Source organism: Hippoglossus stenolepis, chromosome 9 (assembly GCF_022539355.2).
Source record: "Hippoglossus stenolepis isolate QCI-W04-F060 chromosome 9, HSTE1.2, whole genome shotgun sequence".
NCBI lineage: Eukaryota > Metazoa > Chordata > Actinopteri > Pleuronectiformes > Pleuronectidae > Hippoglossus > Hippoglossus stenolepis.
The window spans coordinates 10,316,104-10,339,426 of record NC_061491.1 but is presented as its reverse complement, the minus strand read 5'-3'; the positions used below and the strand labels follow the sequence as shown (position 1 = coordinate 10,339,426).

At 40.0% G+C, this 23,323-nt stretch overlaps 2 protein-coding genes across 2 annotated transcripts; both read left to right on the top strand.

Moving 5' to 3' along the window:
• Positions 1–529: 529 nt before the first annotated feature.
• Positions 530–6,555, top strand: vps33a (VPS33A core subunit of CORVET and HOPS complexes). The gene is made up of 13 exons (XM_035165589.2): positions 530–688; positions 961–1,026; positions 1,168–1,295; positions 1,808–1,994; positions 2,254–2,370; positions 2,482–2,656; positions 3,118–3,311; positions 3,657–3,783; positions 4,085–4,152; positions 4,330–4,467; positions 4,674–4,811; positions 4,899–5,067; positions 5,731–6,555. The coding sequence occupies exons 1-13, from the start codon at positions 557–559 to the stop codon at positions 5,922–5,924; spliced, it is 1,833 nt and encodes a 610-aa protein (XP_035021480.1). The 5' UTR covers positions 530–556; the 3' UTR covers positions 5,925–6,555.
• Positions 6,556–9,907: 3,352 nt separating this feature from the next.
• On the top strand, positions 9,908–21,581 carry ppp2r2aa (protein phosphatase 2, regulatory subunit B, alpha a). The gene is made up of 10 exons (XM_035165590.2): positions 9,908–10,322; positions 10,746–10,823; positions 12,701–12,798; positions 12,978–13,143; positions 13,330–13,442; positions 14,457–14,634; positions 15,646–15,810; positions 16,791–16,960; positions 17,111–17,202; positions 17,885–21,581. Exons 1-10 carry the CDS (start codon positions 10,316–10,318, stop codon positions 18,162–18,164), a joined length of 1,347 nt encoding a protein of 448 aa, XP_035021481.1. The 5' UTR covers positions 9,908–10,315; the 3' UTR covers positions 18,165–21,581.
• Positions 21,582–23,323: the final 1,742 nt, after the last annotated feature.

The window sequence follows — 23,323 nt, the reverse complement described above, 5'->3', positions numbered from 1 at the left end:
AATCTGGATTTATTGGATTTTAAGCGTTTTTAGTGGTTCTGCTTTATGTTTGCCGCACCTACACACAGAAAAAGACTGCAGCTGCGGGGAGAGTTATCTCCTCGTACTTCCGTGTTCGTCTCTCACTTTAAGACTCAAAATGGTGAAAATACTCCTGGCACTGCTTCACATCTACAAAGAAAATGTTAAAAAAAAATGTAATCTTACCGATGGTTCCAGTAATTTATGACTCATACATCCCATAAACTAGTTTTAAAGATGTGATTTATCAATAACCTACTGCGCATGCGTGTTATTTTGGGGGTGCAGCAAGTCGGAGGTTGAAATGAATCCTGCAAAAAGAAAAAGTAAAACACAATCATCCTGCTGTTTACCGTTATTTAATATAGTTTTCAGATCGTTGTAGGATGGTGCAGACTAGAGGACATGAGGTTTACAGAGTTATTTCAAAGAGTAACTTGACATTTACGAGTCTCTCCGAGCTGTGCCGTGGTGTGAACTCTCTCAATGCTGTTTCATCTTTGGTCATGTGACAGCCTTGTAGCACAGTGGTCACATGACTCGCTGTGTTGCTAATAAGGAAAAAATGGCGGCCCACCTTTCTTACGGTAGAGTCAATTTAAACATTTTGAGAGAAGCGGCACGAAAAGAGCTTCGAGAGTTTCTGGATAAATGTGCAGGAAGCAAGGTAATGAACAAACACTCTAACATGTCGAACAGGGCGGGAACTGTGACAGCTACAGTGTCCACAGCCTCAACGCTAACACTTGTCATGTCATAATGTCGCAGGTTATATCAGGAGATGATGGGTTTTGTTTGTAAATATAGTTTAATCCTGACATAATACCAGGGTGTTGGGTTTAGTTTGGTTTTAGTGTTGTTGCTAATCAATTTAGCAGGGTAACCATTAGCTAAACCCTACATGCAGATGTTTATAAACGGTTTCCTGGTGCTTTTCAGGCCATTGTCTGGGATGAATATCTGACTGGACCGTTTGGACTCATAGCTCAGTACTCTCTCCTGAAGGTAAGTGCTTTCTGCTGCTTCTCTGTTCAGTTTCCATGTTTTAACCCAGTACACAAGCTCTACGTAAAGTGTCAGTAATACACTATATGTCTTATTTTGTTAACTGAAGCTCCCTAAAGTCTGTCACTGGTTATTTGTTAGGAACATGAAGTGGAAAAGATGTTCACCCTCAAGAGCGGCAGGCTCCCCCCTGCTGATGTCAAAAATATCATCTTCTTTGTCCGTCCCCGACTGGAGCTTATGGACATCATCGCTGAGAACGTATTCAGGTTTGTTTATGATCCTGTTCAGACCTGGTATTAACATCCGTCCTGAGTCATCCAATCACAAGAGGTTAGCAGAAACCTGATCACTCAAACCTCTTTGGGAAGTGGACTGGGACGCATGTGCCATATTCTTTTCCCTGTGTGAACGCACGTTTGTGACATATCAATATCTACATTGATCACTACATAATGACAAATTACTTTTGGTAAACATCTTTCTTTCTCCCCCCAACACAAACACACACAGACAAAGTGACATTGGAAACTTCAGTACTACTCAAACAAGCGCGAAAAACATAATAATTCGGTCTTTGCAAATAGAAATGACAGTTGGGATTATTTGCATATGGAGCAAGGAAGTGAGGTCCAATCAAACTTTTTCACAGGAAACACAATCAGGATGCATTTTAATGCCAGGTGTGAACAGACTTGTGATGGGATCTCTCAGGACGGATGTCTCTTTGTAAAGCTGTTTACCGTATTTCACACTTCTTTCCTGTACTCTGCGCCTTCAGCGAGGATAAGCAGCATTCGTCACGAGACTTCCACATTTTATTTGTGCCTCGGAGGAGTATGCTGTGTGAGCAGCGGCTGAAGGAGCAGGGAGTGCTGGGCTCCTTCATCAACATTGATGAGTATATCCTGGACTTGATTCCGTATGATGGTGACCTGCTCTCCATGGAGTATGAAAGTGCTTTCAGGGTGTGTTCACCTTCTGCACACCAGACACACACCAACCACCCTACTGCTCTATGACGTATTTACAGGATGAGTTGTTATTAAATGAAGATTGTATTTAAAGTCACTAGGTATTCAACGATAATAACACATGGACATATGGATTGTTGTCAGATCTCTAGAGGGAAATATATAAGATACATAAATTATACACGTGACCCAAATTTGTAGCTCTAGTTTCTAATGGTCACAACATATTTTGACTCCCTTTTGTCTCTTTCAGGAGTGCTACCTGGAAAATGACCAAACAAGTCTTTACCACACAGCCAAAGGCCTCATGACCTTACAGGCACTGTATGGCACCATTCCACAGATATATGGGAAAGGAGACTGCGCACGGGTGAGTTTGGTGTGAGGTGGATTGAAATTGATATTTGCACATGGGCAGGTGCTCAGCAGAAAGATGATGAACACATTTGTTTGACAAAGAAATGTCACTGCTTGTTCTCAGCATGTTGCCAACATGATGCTGAGGATGAAGAGGGAGTTCGCAGGCAGTCAGAATCAGATCCTTCCCGTGTTCGACACCCTGCTCCTCCTGGACCGTAATGTTGATCTGCTCACCCCTCTGGCCACACAGCTCACCTATGAGGGTCTCATTGACGAGATCTATGGAATCACCAATGGTCAGAATAAACCTTTTGGATTTCCTCTGAATGCACAATTGCTCAAATTTTAACTGATGTCGTTATATCTCCCCACTTTATTGTGGATGTTGCTACAGTTTAAGGGCAAGAAAAGAGGTTGCCATGGGTAATGTTATACTTAAACACAATAGGGGTCTTAGAATCACAAATATTATGGGCTACAGCTTATTGTCAATATATGTTTGCCAATATTTTACTTATTGATCATATATTTTTAATTTAAAGGTTAATTTATCTGGACAATTAATGATGGCTTCCTTGTTAACAGCTTGAGTTTTTAATCAGATAACAATCCTTAGACTTGAGTTTGTCTTTATTTGTATATTTCTTCAGGTATATTATAATAAAAGAGAATTCAATTCCTTTTTTGAAATTTGATTATTAGTCTGCTCCCATTTATTCATCACCAGTTCTAATTTGTATTCCCTCCTGCCTTACAGGTTATGTCAAGTTGCCCCCTGAGAAGTTTGCGCAGAAGAAGCAAGGTGAGGCGAGTAAAGATTTACCCACCGAGCCCAAGAAGTTACAACTCAACTCAGCAGAGGAACTCTACGCAGAAATCCGGGACAAAAACTTTAATGCTGTTGGAGCAGCACTCAGCAAGAAGGCCAAAATCATTTCTGCTGCCTTTGAGGTTGGTCTTGCTTCATCTCTTACCATCCTGGCATACTAACCTGCTGTAGAATCCTAAAAACAATCCAGAAATCTATCTTACTGTGTTTGGGCCTGTCCTTCCATTTTTCTCATCGAGTCATTATTCATTACTCATAACTAATTACCCCCTAATTATTTTGGTACATTTACAGAGTGTCAGATGTGCCCACATGTGTTGTACATGTAATTTAGTTTACTGATGTGCTGAATGATTGACCTTTTGTGACTATTGATTTCATGATGTGAAAGTTTTCTTCTTAGCTGCACAATCAAATAGAATTATAGCTCAGTAAGTAAAGTGATGTTTTTTTGTCTCATCTCATAGGAACGCCATAATGCCAAAACAGTGGGAGAGATAAAGCAGTTTGTCTCTCAACTGCCTCATATGCAGGCAGCACGAAGCTCACTGGCTAACCACACTTCTATAGCAGAGCTAATCAAGGACATCACCAGTGCGTAAATAATTCAATGTTTTTTTTTTACATTTTATTGCATTTATTTATTTTAGATTATAATACCATATTTCATAATTACAAAATAATGGTTTGTAAACGCTGCTGGTAATCAGTACTCTAATTAAAGAATCTATTGTCCCTCAAGTCTTGTTTGTTTATATTAGTGTAATTTATCTTTTTCTAATGTATCCCCCAAATGTAAGGATTATGATAATACTGTGTATTGTTTCCTTTTACTATTTTGTGTATAAGCTGACAAATACATTGAGATTGAACTAAGTCCTCTTCCCTGTTCCAGCTTCAGAGGCCTTCTTTGACAATCTGACAGTGGAGCAGGAGTTTATGACTGGAGTCGACACAGACAAGGTATTAATCTGTTTAACTGTTACTGATTTCCTGCAAAGCTAAAGAAGAGATATTTAGAATTGCTATCAAGAAATGTTGTATTGCATGTATGTATTTCAGCTCCTGCTCGTGTTTGAATGTAGGCAAATGGGGTATCTTATTTTTAGACTTTTATCGATCTATTATTCCATTCCTCAGGTGAACATATATATAGAAGACTGCATTGCTCAAAAAGATCCACTGATCAAGATCCTGCGCCTGGTGTGTATGCAGTCCGTGTGCAACAATGGCCTGAAGCAGAAGGTGTTGGACTACTACAAGAGGGAGATTCTACAGGTAAAGTCAAAGACAGAATTATTTGTTTATGACGGTGGTGTCTGTTCACACATTTTTCTTGCTTCAACAAAGAAAAATAGTGGAGCTCTTCTGTTTACTACTTTTTCTTTTTCGAGAATTACTCAGTTGCCTTAAATGAATGAGCAGAATTAATCGGTAGGTGACTGATATGTTCAATAATGCTTTTTTCCTTTTTTTTTGTGAAGACCTATGGTTACGAACACATCCTGACACTGAACAATCTAGAGAAGGGGGGTCTTCTGAAGCCACAGACAAGCTCAAGGAATAACTACCCCACTATTCGGAAAACCCTTAAACTGTGGATGGAGGATGCTAATGAACAGGTACGACATTTCAGAAACAACTTTGAAGATTAAACGTGAACTTTTGTGGGTTTGAAAAGGACTAACACTGTGTTTTTTCCTCCTCAGAACCCCAATGACATTTCCTATGTGTACAGCGGCTACGCTCCATTGAGCATCCGACTGACCCAGGTACTGGCCAGGCCCGGGTGGCGCAGCATTGAAGAAGTGCTGAAGATACTTCCCGGTCCGCACTTTGAGGAGAGACAACAGCTGCCTGCTGGTCTTCATAAGAAACGTAAGGACCATGACAAACTGCTGTTTGCCCTGCTGCTCCCTGAACAGAATAAAAGTAAATAACCTCCTGCCTGCTGCTTGCAGATAAGACACAGGCTTTGTTTCCGATAAGTCAAATGCACAACAGCAGCAGATTGATGGCACCGAAGCTGACAACACCACAGAGCCACTGTCATTGTTTGTTTGTCTGTTTCATCTGTGTTGGAGAGGAGGCTCGATAGAAACACACTATGCTCGATGTGACCATCAGTGCTTTCCTGCAGCTTTCCTTCATCTTTTCATATTGGCTGTAGTAGGTGTTACACTGATGTGAATAATGAATTTAATCATACACTCAATATGAAATGTGATAATTAGAAATGAGTTTGGGCATTGGACAGTGGACTTGTTACTACACGCCTGCCTAACGATGGATTGTAAAAGGTGATAATGGAGGACTGTAATCTCGGGGGAGGGTGATTGCTCAATCAGCGTTTTCACAGCTCCGTATTGTGGCCCTGTTTTATATTCAGTTGTGTTTCGTTAAAGTGAGCAATGGAAGAATCTTGATGGATTTACCATGTCAGAAACAAAGGAAAACGTTTAATGAAATCTGTCTGCTTCTATTTGGTTTAGCTTTGGCATTTTGTTTGAGTGACATGCGTCTCTTTTTACTGCCATACAGGCCAGCAGGGGGAGAATAGGACAACGCTGGTGTTCTTCCTCGGTGGAGTGACGTATGCAGAAATAGCCGCTCTGCGTTTCCTCTCTCAAATGGAAGACAGCGGGATGGAATACATTATAGCCACCACAAAACTGTTAAATGGAACGACTTGGATCAAATCCCTCATGGATCGGCCTGAATCTCAGAGCCCCTGAGTCCCCTGCATGTACACCTGGCCACATCAAACACCCCATCCATCAGAAAACTCTCAGCTGTTGTTTTTATCTCCGTATCAGTGCACTGCAGGTGTTTCACTGATGTCTGCTGAATCAACAACCACTGGCTCTTTACAGGTGCCCTGTGGAGTTATGTTTACATTCAGTGTTACTGACTAAAAAACATTGTTTGTAACTTTCAGGCCTGGTAAACATGCTGATAGCGATTCCTTGCTGTGTGTCGCTTCTTTTTCTACTATCTTGAATCTTTCCATGTTCCACAAATGTCTCTTGCTTTACTTAGCTTCTTTGTTTGTTAGCCCCATCGACTGTTACTCAGTGGAATAAAGTGAAATTAACAGCTGGAATGTGTATTTTGTCCTCTGCAATCTCATGCATGTCCATGATACAAGCAAACTGTTAACCCACTTGTAGCCAAATTGCTCCATCGCACTTTTACTGGACACAAACTCCACAGGGTACCATCATTTTTTTTTACTAGTTCCTGATTTGCAGCCAGATAAAATGCAATTCAAAGCTGGTTTAGCACTGCTTATTGTCTCCTGGTTATCTAATATGGAGCTACTGTATATATGTATGTATGATTAAAATCTTCTCATGTACAAAATGATTAAAGTTGCACTTTGATTTGTGTTTTTGAAGGCTTTTGTTAGTAGCCGGGATAAAAATAGGTAAATTAAGAGTAACTAAATTTACTCTTGTGTCTCTTGGTTATGCAGCGAGCCATCTTGACTTTTGTTTGGTAGATCATTTTTGTAAGGGCAGTCTGTGATGAGTGAGAGCTGAAGAGAGGCAGAGATTGGAGTGTATCCGTCAGCAGTGGTCCAGCTCTCTGAAAGAGCAATTAGCGCAGTAACAGGCCCTCTGATCAGCCGATAATGGCCCTGTGCTGTCTGGAGAGCGCAGCCCACAGCAGCCCATGATTTGACAGCGCAGAACACTGATTGAATTAGGAGGCCATTTGCTCCGTGTTCCGGTCGAGGATATCTGTGCTGCATGAGGGTGTTTGATCTCTGTTTCAGTCAATACCGTCTCCGTGCCTTACACTATGAACATAGGGAGGACCTGCTGACTGCACTCAGATATTTTTGGTGAACTCTGCTTGGGTAAATCTATGTTAATTTCCTCCATTTATTGATTGTCTGAAATACAAATACTTTATTCTGTAAATATAGCTCAATGGCCAAAATCAGCACAATACAGTTTCTCTCTTTGTGGAGCAGGTGCACTGAAGACTTAAACTCCCATTAGATCTCTCCCAGGAGATTCAGATCCTTGTGATCAGTTATTGCGTTTGGCTCCTCCTCTGTCATAGGGGCTTGAAACGCTCAAGGCAGCACACACCAACTTGGACTTCAGGGCTGGAAGCACAGGAGTCCCCTTTCTAACCAGCACCTGCCCTGCTCCAATAACACCAAGGTACACCAGGTATTTATCTTGTTTGTTATTCATGGTGGTTTAAGTTTTATTTGTCTTTTAAACCTCTACCAAGATATTTATGCTAAAATGTGGTATATTTATATCAGAATAATATATTCTGACTCCTCTAACATGGTTCATATATTCACTTTAACTCCTGTAACCTGACGAAGAGCTACTTAGTAGAAAACTTGAAATGAGCATGTTAGTGTTATTGAGCAAGTTGCATATCCTGCAGGTTCAGCATGTTTTCTCTGAAAATGGTTTGAGACATCCTAAAAGGTGGATGCTGAAGATGTTCCACAGTTTGTCGTGTTCGATCGATACTGAACCCCCTTACTGTAGTTTACAGATACATTATTAACAGTGCTCTTGTGAAAACGCAGCCCCCTCAGCTCCTACAAGGCAAAGGACAAATCACGTTGCACATCTAACACAGATAAACACATTTAATAATACATAGCACTACAAATACTGTGTCGCAAGAATTAAATTGTAAGAAAGTTGCAATTTATATCAATGACTCACTTTCGAGCTTTTTTATATATATTTTTTTGTTTTTTGTTTTTTGTTGCAAGAGAAAGTAATAGAAGTGTGTATAATCTTTCACATGGGCCACCTCGGTGGACATGACATTGTTACCTGTTGTATTTGTGTTTGCAGAATGGGCCGAGGTGAGAACATTGGACACCTGACTCCACCTGGTCGCAGGCAGAAGATGCAGCAGCTGCCTCTGGACGTGGATCCCTTGTTCATACGCTTCCTCCGGACTTTCAGAGAAGTCCTCAAATTTGTTCTCTTCAGCTACACAGTGCTGTTCGGTGCCTTGCTCCTTGCCAGATGGACCACTTATTTTATGGTGGGGAAGTAAAAAAGGAGAAGTGACTGTTGAAGAATGAGCCTCTTCCCACACTCAGAGCTCATTGATGAAGTTGATCAGGCAGACCTTTTTGGGATTTGTGGCCTATGCAGTTCCTTTGAATTATTAATGTCCCCATACTCGGCTTGAGTGTTCATGACTTTTTTGGGTTTTATTGAATCACTCTCTGCGTTAGATCTCACAGCTTTAGTGGATTTTTAGACATTTAGAACCACTTAACTGTGACACTCATTTGCATCTGTTGTGTTTGTTGACAATGTGTTTGACTGCATTGTGCAAGTGTGCAATAAAGAAACTGTGACATCTGCTGAGCTGCAAAGTTAACACAGTGAAGCTATACAATATGTGTGTCTATCATCATGTAGCATACAAAAGCAGTATTGTGTTTTCATTTCATACATTTTTTCTTGGGAAGCACATGTAAAGTTTGACAATGGTACATATAAATAAGACATATCAGCAGTCATGTTATCAGTGGGTATGCTTTTTTTCTGCTACGGTGGTCTTCAGGGAATTTGTCTGCCTTTCGGGCAAAATCATGTGTATTAATCAGCAGGTGGATGTGATGGGTAACTGCTATTATTACGATAAATGTCACATTGTTATTTCTTGGAATGTAAAAACTGATTTGTGCTCCTGCAAGGTTGAAGTTTTAAACTATTCTTTCTGTGCAAACACAAACAAAATGGCAAACACTTCAAACATTTAACAAATGTGAGGTAGCTCATTTATGTGTAATATATCTTGTATGTGCTTACACAATGCATATTCCATACAGTGACATATATTGAACTTTTTGAATGAACATTTTATTGTTTTATTGCCCAGCCCTAACCTTTAGGCAACATCTGCAGTATCACCCAATCTTGAGGCCCTATCTTGCTCAGTTTAAACGTTTTAAGGCCTTAGTGACATTGTTACACTGATAGGATTTACAGGGGCATGTGAATATAATAGAGTCATTTATGTGAAGACTCCCACTTGTGCTTTTCCTACTATGACAGGAATGAAGTATAAAAATGTCTGCAGTAAAAAAAAAGACATATAGGGGCCAACCAGTATTTTGCTCTGGGGCTGTTTGTGGGTAAATCTGGGCCTGGCCGGGCGATGGGAGCAGTTCGTTTGTCGCTAGCTCTTCACATCTAGAAACTGAGGTGGACTTCATTAGACTGGTATTTAAACTAAACTGACTGATGTCTGGCAGGTGACCCCAGAGGTGCCTTTATGTTCTGTTTATTTCCATATGTTGTCAGAACAATGAGTCTGGATGTTACTAATATCTGAGGCATAATGAGCAGCAAACATCCAACTTGATTTTGTTTTTGTCAAAGAAATCAATTGATCTAAAATGAATACTTAATTGAATTCAATCAATTGAACGTTATTTGAAACATCATGAATCGAATTCATTACATATGATGTGAGTTTAAATGAAAGTGAAATTAAACTATTTAATCTAGTTCAGTTTTCTCACTTCACTTTTGCTGAATTCACTGTGCGTGCGCGGGTGAGCTCGATTCTTTCCACTGCCACAACGCACACGGGCGGGGTTCAAGCTATTACAGGGTTTTCACCAAAAAAGTCCTTTTGGATTTCCAATGGGGTCGAAACGTGCAATAAATCAAGTGACCCGGGGGGGGTTTCAGTGACAGTAACCCCCCCCCCCCGTGTTGTTGACGGTTTGAGAGCCAGCCGGGTTCAAATGTCCCGGTGCTCCCCCGCCACCGCTCCCTCACGGTGAAGGATGTTGAGCGCCGCCCGAGTTGCGCCATTTTGAAAGTGTGAACGCTGGGAGAGGCAGAGGCGAGGGAAATCTCAAAGTAGAGAGCAAAGTCTGAAAGCCACCACTCGGGTCTGTACTTTAGTTTCCTCGGTCGGAAACTGCTTCGGTACGTCTGTGTCGACCGGGGCCTGGGACTTGTGCGGCGAGCGGAGTTCCGTGCGCCACTTCCCCGCTTCATTCCTCCGCTGCTCCTCGGTCAGAACCGCCCAACCGACCCGGGTCAGCGGCACTGCTCTGCTCCGAGTCCAGGGCCCGAGCCCGCTACAGAGTCCCCCCTCCGTCCGAGCCATGGCAGGTAAAAGCTCCAGAGTTCAGACGGTGATCGTGTCCGAGGTGTCGCTGTTATTCTGCTGTGTCCGTCCCGTCACGCACAGATGCTGGGTTTGTCTCCTGTGTTGTGGTTACCCAGCGCAGGCTAACTGACAAGCTAGGATACTTTCAAGATGCTAGTGCGCGTGTGTGTATGTGTGTGCGTGTGTGTCACTGTCAGCGTGAAAGTGAGTGTTTTCTACAGCAAACAAGTTTAAAGTATCTCCCCGAATAGGTAGTTCGTCCAATTACAATATGTGATAAGTAAAAAGTTACACAGCGCCTTGTTCTGTTAGCGTAAGTCATTTAAGACCTTTTTTTATTAGCTTAGTTAGCACCGAGCTAACGCGTGTAAAGTTGTCCTAAACGGTGTCGTTGTGTTGAAACGTGTTGTTGTTGTGTTGTGCAGGGGCCGGTGGTGGGAACAGTGATGTGCAGTGGTGCTTCTCTCAAGTCAAAGGAGCCATCGATGATGATGTCGCAGAAGGTAAGTCCATGTGGTGGTCACTGAACTGAAGACCTGCCACAGTAAGCTGTCTGTACGGCACCCTTTGTACGCCTCTGTTTAGTTAGCTTCAATGCTAAAGGGTTTGCGGTATTTATACATATGAAAAGCTTTATGACTAATGGCTATTTGTGAGCACCAGTCTGTCTGCACTGAAGTAAACGGGTCAGTGGTGTGTGACACTTGCTCATAGTCCAGCAGGCCTGTTTATAGACTGGTAAAACTTTCTATTTCTGACATAATTGCTGCAAACTGTCAACAGCCACTACTTTTATAATCCCCTGGTTTATATTAGACCAGTGTGTGTTATTTAATGCTTGCACGCTGGAGAGTGCAATGCATATTAGAACTGAAAAGTCACAGGTTTTAAACTCTGCAAGACAAGGACATTTTGCTATTTAGAAGTAAGTTCAAAAAGTTATTTGGTTGACTAACCATTTTACTTGACTTCTACTTCAGATTTGCTTCATAGTGCATGAATGTCCTAGAACTAAAGGGTCTGATCAGCCAAGTCAAAAGGAAAACTTTCCCTACTTGGATTCTGTTGGTATTTAGCCATGCGGTTGGAAATGGACATATACTGCAAACCCATTACAATAGAGGTGACTGGAACTGCAATGTGATCAAAGCATCACAGTATGAAATGAAAACCCTGGCAGGAAAGTGTCCTGACAGAATGTTTTGACCTAGTTCCTTGCAAGCAAAAGTTCTTATCAATAGTGGATTTTGGATTTGATGCATTACAACCCAGGCTTAAACAGTTGTTTAGATTATTAACAGGAGTTCATATCCGCACAGATATTTTGAGCCGAAGTGATCCTCAAGCTTGCACTTATGGCTCGTCACACTCTACTGACCAGTCCATGCTTGCAGACATTATCTACAGCAATCAATGCTGTACTATGACCACCAACCTTTCCATGCTCATAATTTGCTCATGAAGTAGAAATGTATCTCCACAAGCTAGTTGAGTTTTTTCTTATATATGTGCTCATTGTAGTTTTTGTATCCATATTAGCATGAAGACCAAAAGTGAAAAAATAACTAATCACCCTTTATTCCATTGTCTAATTAGTAAATTCACAAATGCCCTATACACCTATGTTTACAGTACATGATGATGGCACAGTTGTTTACAGTAAGCTTTGCCTGAGAACAAATATATAAATGTGAGCCTCTCCTTGTGTCAATAGTATACATAGCCGTACATAAGCTGAAAACACGACAGTAATGTTGCAGTTTTTATTTTACTTCTACTGAAATAGTCTGCTTCACATTTTGTTTTTATCTGTGAGCTTGTGTGGAGTCAGGCAGTCCCAGGCACTTTGTTCTGTGTTACGAGAGGAACAACACCATAGTCTATATTAAGGCTTGCTCTAGCTCAGAATAGTGTGAGTCAGTAAACAGGGATTGATTGTTGTATTGTAGGATTTGATGAGAATGCTTGTCTTTGAGAGGCACTGAATAGCAGCAAAGTTTGTTTTCCACCTCATCTTCAAGTTTCATTGCACTACCACGTTGTAGTGTTTGTTTAGTTAAACATGTACAACACTGATCAGTTGTGTTCTCTCCGTGGTTGACAATGTTTTCTCACCTCATAGGTTTTTAAAACAGCAGTAAACATACAATATTGATATATCTGCTGGAGGAATATCAGGTATCATTGGGAGGAAGTAAATCGTTCAACCACAAAACCCTTGTTAATCAGTGCGAAAATCTTTTCATGTCGAACACACCTCAGATTTACACAGTTGGTGTCCTTACTACAGTTGTAATAAAAGAAATTGACATTTAAAATTAGGGTAGATTAAAAAAAATAGATGATTTGATTGATTCTAATTTCTCAACTTTATTGACAGCTGACATAATTTCTACGGTTGAATTCAACCACTCTGGGGAGCTGCTAGCCACTGGGGACAAGGGAGGTCGTGTTGTCATCTTTCAGCAGGAGCCAGAGGTAAGTTTTGGTCACTCACCTGATTAAAGTTAATCTGTGATCATTGTTTTTCACATCAGATTATTCATACTTTGGTCACATAGGCTGCACATTTTATTTAATTCAGAATTTAAGGTGAAAGGCTGGTTCCTGCTGTCAGTAAAGGTCTTGAACTTAACTCCTCTGTTTTTCTTTTTCAGAGTAAGAATCAGCAACAGTGCCGAGGAGAGTACAATGTTTACAGCACCTTCCAGAGCCATGAGCCTGAGTTTGACTACCTGAAAAGCCTTGAGATTGAGGAGAAGATCAATAAGATTCGATGGCTTCCTCAGAAAAACGCTGCACAGTTCCTTTTGTCTACAAATGGTGATTAAACCACCGGATGCTAAGCAAACTGATTCACTGAAATAATAATTAATTGGTGATAATGAGCTAACTGCAATCTTTCCGACTGGCTGCTGTAGACTTCGTTTGGCAGCAACTAATCTAAATTTATACAGTTTATGTTATTTATGATAATATTTTATGATCTCTGCTCTTTGACTTTGGCAGACAAAACCATAAAGCTGTGGAAAATTAGTGAGCGTGACAAGAGACCAGAGGGCTACAATCTGAAGGAAGAAGATGGCCGCTACAGAGATCCCAACACTGTCACAACACTACGGGTGTGTATAATTTACTTTAACACTGTCCCAATAATGTTGAACATGTACTTGTTGTTAAACATGTTTTATATGTCGGATTTGTAATTAATAGCGACAGCAAAAATTATTTACTTGCTTCCCATCCATTCCTTAAAGCAGTAAATCAAGGTAGTGAATTAAAACTGTGATAATTTGCTTGGTTGCCAACTACATGAAAATAGTCATTGCAGCACTTTCTGTCAAAATTTTGATTCATGCTGAAATCCAGCCATCATTGCCACATGTTTAACTAATGCGGCCTTTTGAACGGAAATTGAGCGCTTGTGGTTATAATGTGGGAGGTCCTGTACAAGGTGTGCTTGATGCTCAAGCTGTTAAATGAGGACAAAGCTGCAAATCAACAGCAACATTGATTCTGTTATTAATGTTACTGTGGACGTCTGGGAGCCACAGAAGCAGTCGGGTAGTCTAATGTAGAGAAAGTAAAGGCTTAATGACAGAGGGTAAACATGAGGCCATGGAAAATATCAATATTTTGTTTGGACACTATGAAGTAAAACTATAAAGAAAAACTATACAACTAAAAATATAATAATATTAACTTATCCAATGATAAATTAACTTCAGTTGCCTTCACCATTTCTGAAAATGTCAGCAAAACAGCAAACACATCAAAACGTGTGAACTCAAAGTTCTCAGAAATTTCTGAGATTGTGAATGGGTGTCATATGGAGTCAGTTGGTGAAGTACGGTAAACTTAACCCCATTTGAAGGCAACATAATAACATTAACAATCCATTCATGGTGCTCCTGCACAGGAGCCTTTAATTGTCCGCTCTGGTAAAGGTCTATTCCGCTCTACATGCACGTAACCGTTTTCTGTCTGGTCATTTCATAAATTTGTCATCATTTATTTATTTGAAACCTCGGGAGACACATTGAGGTAGAACCCTCATTTTCAATGGTGCCGAGGTACAGCAATACACATACAAACACATTTGATGATGATGATCCTAACCCTGCTCCTCTCCGTAGGTACCAGTGTTCAGGCCCATGGACTTGATGGTGGAAGCCAGCCCTAGACGAGTGTTTGCGAATGCTCACACTTATCATATCAACTCAATCTCAGTCAACAGTGATTGTGAGACCTACCTGTCTGCAGATGACCTGCGCGTTAACCTCTGGCATCTGGAGATCACAGATCGCAGCTTTAGTATCCTTTTGTTGTTTAATTGTATGCTACATCATCTTTTACAGATCTCAACATTTTTCATGTTCTGTGGTGGAGATAATGCAGCCCCTCAGGACATTACAAAGAATGTCCATGTTTTTGATTATTGGGCATTCAAGTCTCTAAACAGTAGCCTCTTACTTGGAAATGTTCATTTGTAGTGTCGGTATAAGTTGACTAAGAAAACATGTCAAACTTCTGGTTGATTTTACGAGAACATAAATAGCTGACTCACTGTCAGTTTATGATGTGACCTTGCGTACATCCTGTTCACCTACCCACCACACATCACACAGGATATAGTCAGACTGTACCTGCTGCAAAACTGAACTTCACTGCATATAAGGACACCTTTTCTGATCCGTGTCTGTAAGTTCATCATCAATTCATTCATCAGTTTTATTATATAGACCATGCAAGCAATGATCCAATTTTTGTGTTATTGAAATATATTAATTGGTGTGATATTTAATAATACCACCAGATGTCCCCAAAGTAAGGATTTTTAAACTTCTAAACATATTGTAGTGACTCTATAGTTGAAATGTTGTATATGTTTGACCCTGAAGAAGTTACACTGTGAAAATGTTTTCCTGCATTGCACTGACTAAAGATGTGAAGTGTCCTAATTCTCTAATGAGGGTAAAATGAATTATGCGATGGCCAAATGCTACCATTGTGCGTGCATTCCCAAAATAAGCCGGTATTGATGTTTGTACTTTACAAAGTACTGAGCATCTGTCATAGATATGATAGTAGACTAACTGAATACATGATCACAGGCAGAATTATTCAAACTTAATATTCTTATAACCGTATTGACCTCCAAAAATATGAATTATTGGACTTAGAACATGTGGGGGAAGTTCTGATTGCATGTTGTGTGTACTAGCCCTGTAGCAAAACCTTTTTGTCTGATTCATATTTTGGAAGTATCTCTTTAAGTTGTGTAAATGTCTGTTAAGCCACTTGACCTTAACCGCACTTCTTCAGATATTGTTGACATTAAACCAGCCAATATGGAGGAGTTAACAGAGGTGATCACAGCTGCGGAGTTTCACCCCAACCAATGCAACACCTTTGTCTACAGCAGCAGCAAAGGCACCATTCGTTTGTGTGACATGAGGGCATCAGCCCTGTGTGACAACCACGCCAAAAGTAAGCCAATTTATCTCATGCTGTGTGCCTGCAGGGGAGCAGTTGCACTCTGAGGTGTGTGCTGAAGGAAAATTGATGATACACAATGAAATAGGTTTAAATGTCTAAGTTCTCTCTCAAAGTGGAAAGATTGTGCTTAATGCATATAAAGAGCCTAAAGGTTCTTCATCAACTAGCTACTATTGCCTGGGAAGTTTTTCTAAACAACACAGTGGTCTTCTGGAACTTAGAGCCCTCAAACTATGGATTGACTTACCAGATGACATTGGACATGCCACATCTAAAGCTGAATTTAAATCCCTTCTTAAAACTTATTTTTTTCATTTAATTTATTTCAGAGTTTACATTTAGAGTTTTATTTAAATTAATTATAATTGTGTCTTATTATGTTATTGTTCATGTGGTGAAGTTACATTGTAAGTGTTATAAAAGTGCTCTACAAATAAGACTTATTTTTAATTCTATAAAGGCATATGGCAGTATTATCCTTATCAATCTACATGCTTTCAAATCCCAGATATTTAAGTTGGGAAGTAGCTTTTATAACATTTCAACTACAACATTTGCCAAGAAAATGTAAGCTTTAACTAAAACTTCAGTTTCCTGTGAAGTCTTGTCACTCACAACCACCCATTATCTTCACCATCCTTTGGTAAGTGGAGAGGGAGGCATGGAAAATGATTGCACAAGGAGTGCTTGAGAAATTTACAATTTGAGTTGCAGCACAATAAACAAATAGTTTAAAAGAGAATGATGGGAGTGTCTTAGGTCTCTCTTATCACTGTTTGTTTGACTTTTTTCAATTTTATAAAAAGCTGGCTTGTAGAAACATGATGTTTATGATGGTATCCGTACAGTGCATCTTTACAATGTTTCTGCAATAAATTCTACACAGCTTTAAAAAAAATGTGTAGTCTGTTATTGTATTAAGTAGAAGTCAGGGTAAAAATAATGTCATACATCCTTTTCTTTTTTTGAAGTATTTGAAGAGCCAGAGGATCCGAACAATCGCTCGTTCTTTTCTGAAATCATCTCATCCATCTCTGATGTAAAGTTCAGCCACAGTGGACGCTATATGATGACCCGAGACTACCTGACTGTCAAAATCTGGGATCTCAACATGGAGAGCCGACCAGTAGAGACATATCAGGTGTGTATCTGCTGGCGTGCCAAGACAAAAGATATGTTTACTGTTTCTCCACAAGAGGGGAGTGTTTCACTGAAGTCCTAATGTCAATATCCAGGTGTCTAGTAATGTTATTTTACGCTTGCACAACTGTTCTTTACTTTCCTTAAACAGGTGCATGAATATCTCAGGAGTAAGTTGTGTTCACTCTATGAGAACGACTGCATCTTCGACAAGTTTGAATGCTGCTGGAACGGGAACGACAGGTGAGCAACTTTTTTTTTCTTAGACCGATCTATCTCCACATCGCTGTCAGTGCTGGAGAATGCTCTGGTTGCACCCATTATCATTCTGCAGCAAAACGCTTTGGCTTCTTTTGTATTTCTTTAAATCAATTTACTGTCTTCTTGGGCAGGTCCCTTCCTAAATGGTGTCAGGGGAAAATAACTTGTTTCAGTTGAAGATTTGCACATGAATGAATGATTCAAATTGTCGTTAAAACTTGATGACAAAATAGCAATTACAGAGTAGTTTGCTAGCTTAAAGATTGTTGTTTAGAAGTGAATGGTATTTTGAAAAAGGCCGGACGTTGAGAAGAATGCAGCATAAGACTTGTACCAGTCTACATCTGGTGAGTCAGACTCAGCTTCAGGAGAACTGTTTTAAGAATTTGAATGCATCATCTTTGGTTTCCCTCACACATTCAACATGTATGATGCATGCCCATGTTTTGGGCTGACCCTTATTTGAAGATGTACCCGGTGACACTGGTCTTATCACTTACTGGGGTTATCTGTCCCCTGCAGAGCATAAGGCTGCCCAGAATGTGGTGTGAGTGGGAGGAGTATTCTGTACATGCTCTGAATAGTCTTGCATAAAATTATACTTTTGCCTTTTATTCAGTTTTCTTCATAATTGTAATTTTTGTCATACCTTGTCTCTCTGCAGCGTTGTGATGACGGGTTCCTACAACAACTTCTTCAGGATGTTTGACCGAGGCTACCGGCAGGACGTGACCTTAGAGGCGTCACGGGAGAACAGCAAGCCGCGATCGGTCCTGAAACCCCGCAAAGTAAGCACGGGTGGGAAGCGCAAAAAGGATGAGATCAGTGTTGACAGTCTTGACTTTAACAAGAAGATCCTCCACACTGCCTGGCATCCTTTGGACAACATCATTGCTGTGGCCACCACCAACAATCTATACATATTCCAGGAAAAACTCAACTAGCATCTGTTGAACTGCTCAGATCCCAGTTTCTGCTTGAGCCCCACTGCTCTGATACACACGCAAAACAAACATCCGTCTGTCTTTGACTAAATCCCCAAGTCTTGCTATGATCTGCCCGTAGTTATTTAAGTTTTGAACTTTTACAACAACAAACAGTGGCATTAACACAGTACATCCAAGCTGACCCCCACAAGCAAGTTTTTCATGTGTATTACATTAACCTTACATAAACATGCAGATCTGAGACCAGTCTTTGGGACTTGGTGTCAAGGGTTCCTCCACTAGAATCACTCCATTCACCAAGTTTCTGTTTGCAACTCCACTACATCCCAAACCAAAGGGAAAACGTGTTCCACACACACATATTTGGTTAGTTTGTTCCCTTATTCTTTTGTGCCATTGTGACATGATTCATTTGTATGTCATAGCTACCAATTGTCCATTAGTTTTTTGTAGCTAACATGTTTTATTATTTTCAAAAGGAAGTTCTTCTGTTTATCTGTCACCATGCTCCTTTTCACACAGACCTGAAACACTGCTAATACAAGCTGTCAACACTCCATAGCCAAGTATTTGTCTTTTTGCCAAGTTCACGCAAACTTTATGTACACAAATGATGGCCATGTTTATTTGCATATAAAGCAGAGAAGTCAAATCTTAACTCAAATGTCCACAAGAGGTGCATTCAGGTTGATTATGTCAAAGTAATTGTTCTGTGGTAGTGCATTTGCAAGCAAGGAAACTAAAATAACATCTGATAATGAAAGAGTAGAATCTGCCTTTTGAATGCAGGAAATAATGAACTTCATTCAATACCTTTAATAACATGTATGTTTCAAAAAATGTGTCTCCAGGGTTAGAGTTTCTGACACAACTGAGATGCTGTAGTGAGTGTCCTGAACAGAGTCCGGTTTTCAGAACATTCCCTGGTCTCAGTTGCATTAACAGAATCTGACTAAACGTTCACTGAGAACTGGATTGGTCTATTTAAACTTGTGGACAGGAATGCATATGTAATTTCTTGTTAATGAGCTAGAACATTTAAAAAGAAGTCTTATGTAGTCCTTTTTAACATAGACACAATAATGGTGTATGCTTGTCTGGCATTGTGTTTTTTGGAAGTTGAACAGGGGCTGATCATGCCAAAGTAACTAGTCCTCTACACTCTGAAGTTAGAATCGCTTAAAACTGTCTTTTAGAAAAGGTGCCATCGGTCAGATCGCACACCCTCGCACATGTGGGGACCACCATTAAAGCTCAGGACAAAAGCTTATAAACGTGGCGTGCTGTGGCGTAATCTTCTTGTGGTTAGTGGCAACATCATTGAGCGCCGCCATCAGCTTCCCCACACAGAGCATGTCATATAGATTGATCGCTTTACCCTCTGGATCTTCTGTTTGTAGAGTTGTTTTTTTTTAATGATGTTTTGTACTGTACCTGATAAAAGAAGAATAACCACTATAGCTGATTTATTTTTGTATAAATGAAAGCAATAGGATTACAGTCTGATCACTGTAGTTTCTTTAGCTGTCTATCTCAGACTGATTGTAGGTGGAAGGTCACTTGACAGTCAGGTGACCTTTTTCGTATTGACTGTATGACTTTGGGACGTTTTGTTCATTCTGGCAGGTATTTGTTTTGAAAGCGAGAGACTTTTTGTGACATCGGGGAGGTGTTGTCGTTCCTGACATGGGATGTCCGAAGAAAAGTATTTTCAGTATCTCCGTAGTCACAAGCACTATAACAGTTTATTTTTTTAATTTGGCTGACTGTAACTGTTTGTAGAACTTATTTGGACTCTTCAGATATATATATCCTGAGATGATTAAGATCTTAATGTTCTGTTTCTGTGCCATGGTTCTGTTTATGAATAATTTTTGCTTGCTGTGAAAAGAATGGGTCCTTGTGGGCCTAAGTGGGGAAAGGCATTTTAATCAACATTTAATATTAAAACTGTTAAATCAAGCTCTCTCTAAAGCTAGTCAAGTCAATTGACTAGGTAGAGTTACTGATTCATGAAATGTCTTCTCTCTCCTGTGATGCAGGTGTAGCTCTCCTATACAAATGTTTATTTAAAAAGGAGAATTTGTGAAGCACTTAGTTTGCGGACAATTATTGTATCAAAGATGTCATTAACAACTGTACTGAGCAAATTAACTCGGCTGTTTCTCTGCTGCACTATGCTTCGGTCATATGCTGCCACTTTACTTTGGAACAACACTTTTCACTTCATTACATTGTTCTGGTGATTGCTTAAGCCATTGAATCAGGGCATGAAGGTCCACTGGACCACAATTATGTGTCACTCCTACAACGGAGAACTGATTTCCAAAATAACTACCCATCTCCAAATGTGGGGTTAAGCTACTGTCTCTCTCTCTCTCTCTCTCAGGGCTCTGGGTTACGTCCTCTGGTAATAAGACACTTGGATTTTTTCATTTTCTCTTGCGACCTTTTAAAAAAACTTTTCTTTATTTTCTGATGCCAGATTGTGTGAGGGTGGTTCAAGTTATTTGCCTCATGTCATATATGTAAAAACCTGTATAATGTGGCACCTTTGTCCCATTCCACAGTCAAAGATAATTCAGTCAGTTCGTCAACAATCAAAAGCTTTGGCCTGTCATTCATATAAATGAAGCATTTACTCACTCACTCACTATTGAGTAATTATTGTTCTAAACATCTGTTGTGAGAAATGTTTGAAAATGCAAAAATCTATACAGAGAGGTTACACAGATCAGAATTGAGTTTTCTTTTATTAAGTAAATATTCTCATTGGCTTTTCCAACATCCCATCTTTGCAGACACAGTGACAAAATAAACAAACCAATCTTTTTCACTTTCCCCTCATGTCTCCATAGCTTTTATTGAATGCTATGGTATAAACCACAAAGATGTTCACAACAACCCAAATTGCCTTTCGTATAGCATTAAAGAGGAAATATAATCAAGTATGTTTCTTGAACTTTCTGGCACGCCAGACACGAGACTGCTCAGGGGACTTTACTGCTGCTCCGTGATCAAACCTTGTACCTGCAAAGCCGGCAGCTTCTCAGGAAAACTGCCTTACTCAGGTAGATCATGGTAGATACTTTTTTTTTTTTTTTACATTTAAGTTTTCTGTAATGGCTTTGGAACATGAACCTTGCCCTACATACAGTATAAAGGATCATTAAATCTCAAGGAAACTGTCTAAATTGGAGTAATGAGTTTTTTTATATACATGTCTAATGTATCACAAGAGCAAAATGCACTTTTATTTTTGTGAATTTCATTAATTTGTATTGTTTATTTCTTTCAAGGGGCTCTTGAATAAAGATTGTAGGAGAGCTTTGGTGATCTGTTTAAATGGTTCATTGTACAGCTTGGTTTGTCTTTGTCGAATGGAATAAAGAACAATTTAGATGAAAATTAAAAGAATTTCAAAGAACATGATTTCTGAACAAAATGAATGTGTTTCTCTGTGGTTTTTGTATAGAACTTAAAGTAAAATGATCAGATAAATACAAGCTTTACCAAAATTTGGGGCAGTAGGAGGTTTATCCCTCTGCGTCAGTGACAGCTGAGGCCAGACACGTTATGTTTTCAGGTTGTCTGTCCCCCCCCTTCTCCTGAACAAGCTATTTCAGGAATGCCTTATGGGAATTTCTCCAGTGTTCACTTGGACTTGAGGTCACAAAATGGTTTTGGTCCTAACTCACGAATGGATATGCTCATTATGACAATTTAAAGCAAATGTCTAACGGAATGAAAGAGGTAAAATTTGATGTCCAAAAGGTTGATGGCCGACTTCCCTGTGATGTCAATGTTCTGCTAAATCCCTTTTCTGGCCGTAATTCAACACCAACAGGAAGAGGAACACGAACACAGGAGGGGAGATTATGACCACACTTCCTGCAACATGACAGGTTGGCAGAGGCACACAACTGTATGGCAGTAATCCATGTTATTGTTGGGCTTTGAATGACAAACCTAAGTCTAACATTTAAAAAAATCTTTTCAAAAGATGGTTAGGCTTATTTTGGACCTATCTCATCACCAAGGCAGACAAAACATTTTCAAATCTCTGCAGTGGTGTCAGACAGTGCTGCTGTTACTAAAAAATGTTGACTCAAAATGTAGTTACAATTGCAAATGCCTTATTACTGCTTGTTGCTCCAATATATTCTGATCTCAACACCTGATGTGCATCCATCCAGTAGTTCTATCATGTTATATAGGTCTACAGTTGTTTTATGATTAGTCTGCATCTGCTCCTTCGACCCAATTGGGTTCAACGGGGAAGAGGCAGAGGGTCACTCAAGTGCTCTTCTTCTGTTCAGCTGCCCTGAAAGCTTATGAATATATGATCCACTGCCTGTTAGTACACAGTACTGTGGAAATGCATCAGTTAATTTACCTAAATCAAGCTGTTCATAATGCACTAGGACACTTTGAATAAGCTTTTGGAGCAACCATGCACTCAGTGGATATATTTCAATCAATCAAATTTTATTTGTATAGCCCATATTCCCAAATCACAATTTGTCTCATAGGGCTTTACAAGGTGCAAACATCCTCTGTCCTTAACCCTCAACAGGAGTAAGGAAAAACTACCCAAAAACACTTAACAGGGGGGAAAAGTGTAGAAACCTCAGAGAGAGCCACACGTGAGGGATCCCTTCAGAAGTGCAATATATGCAGCGTATACTAGAGCATCAGTAAAATAACAGTATTTACAACATTGATTTAGAAGATACAGTTTGCAACATAATAGAAAGGTGCGTCAATGTTTCAAGTATTTATACATAAGAAAATGTCTGGGAGCAGCAATGACAAATGAATTAAGGAGTTGTCAGTAATGGTAGAGGAGGTGTGTGAGGAGTGAGTGACAGGAGAGGACTGGGGTCAGCTTTATTACTGTCATCAGGGCTCAAACCCTCCTCACACTGGGATGACTCGGACAGAAGAGCGGGTCTACTGGCCTGCTTGAAAAAGGTGAAATCTTTCACGTTTGCAATTGTCTAAGTAAAGACATCAAAGATCCCTTTGATCTATGACGTTATACAGAGCTCCCACTGTTGAAGAGACACCTACACTCTAGCGAAGCCCTCGAACAACGTGGGATTGTTCAAAAACAATAAACCCTGTCTCTGAAATAAAAACTACGTCAGAATCCC